General features: G+C 45.6%; 1 protein-coding gene across 1 annotated transcript in view; it reads right to left on the bottom strand.

Annotated features, from left to right (window-relative positions):
* The window catches only part of EIF4H (eukaryotic translation initiation factor 4H), a 29,222-nt gene that overhangs the window by 11,445 nt on the left and 13,051 nt on the right, over nt 1–4,726 (bottom strand). The window contains exons 2-3 of the mRNA XM_083361873.1: nt 1,842–2,026; nt 102–166 (exon numbers count right to left, since the gene is read on the bottom strand). Of these exons, the coding sequence (XP_083217999.1) occupies nt 102–166; nt 1,842–2,026 (250 nt within the window). The remainder of the gene's footprint in view (nt 1–101; nt 167–1,841; nt 2,027–4,726) is intronic.

Raw genomic sequence — 4,726 nt, 5'->3', positions numbered from 1 at the left:
CTGTTGGGTTGAATAAAAAAAAGAAACTGTTTCTGAAGTAGATTACAGATAAAAGCTGATACCTCTGTTCAAATTACATTTCACAAGAGTATTATACTTACTGCTCCATCATACGTCAGAGCACGTCTAAGTGATTCAACCTCATCAAACTCTACATAACAAAATCCTGAAATGTAATAAATAAATAAATAAATATATGTGAGAGCCAGTCTGGTGTAGATGAGGTGCCAGGCTAGAAACTGTAAGACCATGAGTTGTAGACCCACCTTAGGCACAAAGCTAGCTGAGTAAATTTGAACCAGTCACTCCCCAGTCTAGAAAGAAGGCTATGATTAATTACTTTGGAAATGTTCTCAAGAAAACTGTGTGGAATTATCTAGGCAGTCAAGAGAATTCAAGACTGATTCAAAAGGGTGTGAATGAAAGCATATAAACATAAATAAAATTAGAAAACTGCTCTCATGTTGGCACTGGAACCTGGGTGTGCATAAATGATCATCGCTTTACCATTCTCATAAAACTGATTTAGCTCCTTGAGTTCTGTCACCCAACAATTTAAACTTTCTGATTTGAAATACAGATTATAGAAAAAAGAAACATAAAAGCATTTGTTCTACAGGGATACAAAATGTTTTATATTTGGAATGTTTCAAGCTCAGGTTCTGAACAGCTTATACAAAACAAAAATAGGATACATTTATTAAGACCAAACAGCTGTTTTGTTTTTGAAACAGCTATTTTAAGATCAAAAAATTCTGCGTACTTTAAATTTGTTCCTTGAATAATTTTTTCTGACAGGTAACGTGAGAAGCCCTTTGCTAAATCTTCTTACATAAATGAGATAAGTAGCTACTAATGAAAGCTTGTGTAGTTGCAGTTAAATTTAAAAGTACGAATTTAGGGATCTTAGGCTAAAACTGTTAGGCTGTTTATGTTCTCTGAGCTTATTTTCCTGCAGGTGTTTTTATTGTGTCCCCACAACAATCCTGTGATGTAGGTTGGTCAAAGCGACATCTGAGTAACCAAAAGTCACCCAGTGAGCTTGTGCCTAACAAGTAGCCAAAGAACCCATGTCTCCTTGCTCTTAGACCAACACCTTCACCAAAAAACATAATAAAATACATTTTATTAGCAAGTACAGATGGTTGGACATGCAGGAAAACCTTATGTTGCTTGTTCTTCTTAAAGGTTTCAGCTGGTCACACCTTTACACATGCCCTTCTCCTGGGCCTCCTTCCCTCTTGCAGTAGGCATTTTCTGTGATCAGTCAGCATCTTTATCTTCAATGGGTTATTTTGGGAAGAGCTAAACTGCTGCATGAAGTTCTCCCCCTGAAGGTCACAGTCTATGCTACCAGCATTAAGGTTTTCCCTGGAGGTGCTCACTACAAGATCACACATCTCCATGGTCCAACTTGAGTTATGTAGCTACCACAATGTACAATTATCTGTGTCATTCAATTATGAAATACTTAAAGTAACAAGTACCGCAAAGGTTGGCATAATTCTAGCGCTATGGTGGTGGCCCTAGAATCCTTTTAAAGATACATACAATTGTACTCTTTAATTTGGCCAAAAGATGGAATAATTAAATACATGGGAGTGACTTTATTTTCTGTATCTACCATTATAACTTAACATTATTATGAACTTAAGACTTTGACTTCTCCCTGTCCACTCTTTGGAATGTACTTTCTGACTTACCCCAGAAAACCAAAAGAGGGTCCTCGGGCCAAACACAAGTGCACATAGGCACACTCAATCTTACATCTTTGCTCTACAAAGAAACAACTATCATAATCCCCAAAGTGTATGATAAAGGGGAGATACAAAATGACCTACCTTTAAATTTATCTGTCTCTTTGTCTCTGACTAGTCGCACGCTTCTTATACTGAGGTTTGTGAAGATCTTATCAATGTCTCCTTGAACTATGTCGAAGGGGAGGTTGCCAACGTATGCTGTAAAGGGGGGCTCTGTTGGAAGCTCTTTCTGTTTACGTGCACCAATGGCGGAACTGCCACGAGACCTGTTGACAAGGGTAGGATTATAATTCACACCTGACTGCTCCCTGTGGAAGTGGCAGCCATGGCACACCCAGAAAACTCAGATATGGAGAAGCACTTTTGCAACAAAGCGGCTAACCTTGAAGCCAGGTATAGGTAATCTGTGGCTTGCAGGACTACCCAGCATCTCATTAACAATTCCTGAAGTCTCAAAATGTACATCAGGATAAAGTCAGACCACTTATTTTGGTAGGGGTTTTTAAGGAGCAAAGTCATTACCTTAAACTTTGCAGGGGGTTATAGCCCATGCACTGCCCCAAACACCTCGCCCAAGCAGATAATTTCCCCTGTTTTCCCCCTTGTTTTAGGAATGAAATCACGATAGAGGCTGAAGGCATTGTTTTTGCCACTTAACCTCCCTTTCCAAAAAATGGGAATGTTAACTTCAACAATTTTCAGCCTTGACTATTTGGCAGCATCGTGACACCAGCCGTCCAAGTAGGAATCAATGAGGAAAAAGTAGCTTTCCCTATCCTGGCTATAAATAGAGATCTCCAAACTTCCATCAGCCCCTTTGCGTAGTTTCAGATTGCTCATTGACCCCCTAAACATTATATGTAAAGGATTTATTTTAACATAGTACTACAGATAACAACACCACCGACCCCTTGGAGAGCCCCACTGACTGCTTACAAGAACCCAGCTTTAAAACACACAAAGGCAAAAAATGTTTAGCCCAGAACAAGAGAACTGAGACATCAAGCAGAGGAAAGATCAATCAATTCCAACTTGGCAAGATCTTTTTTTTCGCAAGTTGGAATTGATTGACACCCCCCCCCCCAAAAAACCTTCTTTTGTGTCCCTGCACGTGGCAACGAATGGTGAAGGAGAAATGGCACGTGGCTGGATTCAGGTCAGGAAAGGCATGGGTGCCAGCCTGCTTCACCACCCTCCATCCCTGAGCCTCCGGCGCTTCACCTGCCGCTTTGTTCGGCCTGCCCAACACCTCAACACCCTTCTCGCTGCCGCCAGGAGCTGCAGAGGCAGGCCTAGCACGGGAAGGGCACGCACCCCGCCCACCCCATACCATACCTGGTCTGCCACCACTCTCGCCACTGCGTTGCTCCTCCACCCCATGGACAGGCACCGCCCCACCCCCACGCGTGGCCTACTGGTACTGGCAAAATGTAAGCCCTCCCCGAAAGTAAATCCTAGTGCTTACTTCCGAGCCCAAAAGAAAGTAAGACCAGGTCTTACTTTGGGGGAAACACAGTAGTGTGCCAACATCTTTTCTTCATTCATTGGTGGCTACTTTGTTTCGCCAATGAAACGGAACGGATTCAAAATCCACAATAACAGACTGGGATGTTGGGAGCAGCTTGGAGAAAAATAAGTTTCTCGAGGAACACGAGATTCCACGTATATAATTTAAGGAACATGTGTTTATATTACACCTCCTCTTGCTTTCACTCGTTCATATTTTAGTCACTTCTGGATTGGATTACTGAAATGCACTTTACCTAAGGCAGTCCTTCAAGATGATCAGGAAACTGCAATCGGTCCAGAATGCAGTGTAGCACACAAAGGACTAGGACAGGACTAAGTCTGATGGTTAGCTGTATAGATCAGGGCTTTTCAACTGGTGGTACGCGAGCCCTAGCGAACTGGAGTGGGGAGGGAACCTACTATCTGTGGCAACATACTAATTGGAGCTTCTGGTGCACCCAGAAGAGAAAAGGAGGGCAGAGAGAAGAAAAGGTATAAAAGGGGCAGACCGGCCTGTTTTCGGAGGAGCGGTGAGCGAGGAAGGGTGAGTGAGCAAGTAGCGTGTTTTGGGGGTAAGGGCTAGCAAGCGAACAGCTCCTGCCCAGCTTGCTTGCGGAAAACATGCTGCTTGCTAAGTGAAGCCCCAGGATCAGCAGGCTACGGCTCATCCGTGCTTCGGCTGTATCAGCTGTAGCCAACTGATCCTGGGGCTTCACTTAGTAAGCAACATGTTTTCCGCAAGCAAGTGAGCTTGGCAGGAGCCCAGGATCGGTGTGTGCAGCTACACGCTTCTGAACGCAGGTGGGGATGGCTTCTGAGCACCAGGCAGCTTCTGAGCACTGAGCGCAGGCGGCTTCTGAGCGCAGCTCAGCTGTACCTGCACACACCGAGCCTGGTTTTGGCAGGCAGTGGCGCATTCTCCGTACCACACGGAGTGGCCGGCGAGGTGAACTGGTGACATCCTGGCCCTGCCTGTGTGCGCACAGAGGCTGAGGTGCATGCGCTCTCCTCTGCCTCTGCGTATGCACAAGCAGGGCCATGATGTCACCGGCTCACCTTGCTGGCTGCTCCGTGCAGTGAGACTGTGCTGCTGCCTGCCAAAACCAGGCTGGGGTCTGGGCGGTGTAGTGCAAGACAAGGCAAGGGAGGGAGGGAGAGAAGGAAGGGACAAAGAGAGAAGGAAGGAAAGAAGGAAAGGACAATGAGAGGGAGGCACAATGGAAGGGAAGGAGGGAGGGAAGGAAGGAAGGGAAGGACAATAAAAGGGAGAGAGGGAAGGAGGAAGGGACAAAGGGGGAGGGAAGGAAAGGACAATGGGAGAGAGGGAGGGAAGGAAGGCACCCACCCACCCCAGTCCCACCCCCCTCCACCAGAGACCCATGGATCCCCCCCCACAGGCACCCCGCAACCTGAATGATGAGCTGGCAACACACCCCCGGCCGTTGATCACATGACCC

This window comes from Vipera ursinii (assembly GCF_947247035.1).
Source record: "Vipera ursinii genome assembly, chromosome: 1".
NCBI classification, from domain to species: Eukaryota; Metazoa; Chordata; class Lepidosauria; order Squamata; family Viperidae; genus Vipera; species Vipera ursinii.
Note: the sequence above shows the minus strand (reverse complement) of the source record. Positions and strands in the feature narration are given on the sequence as shown.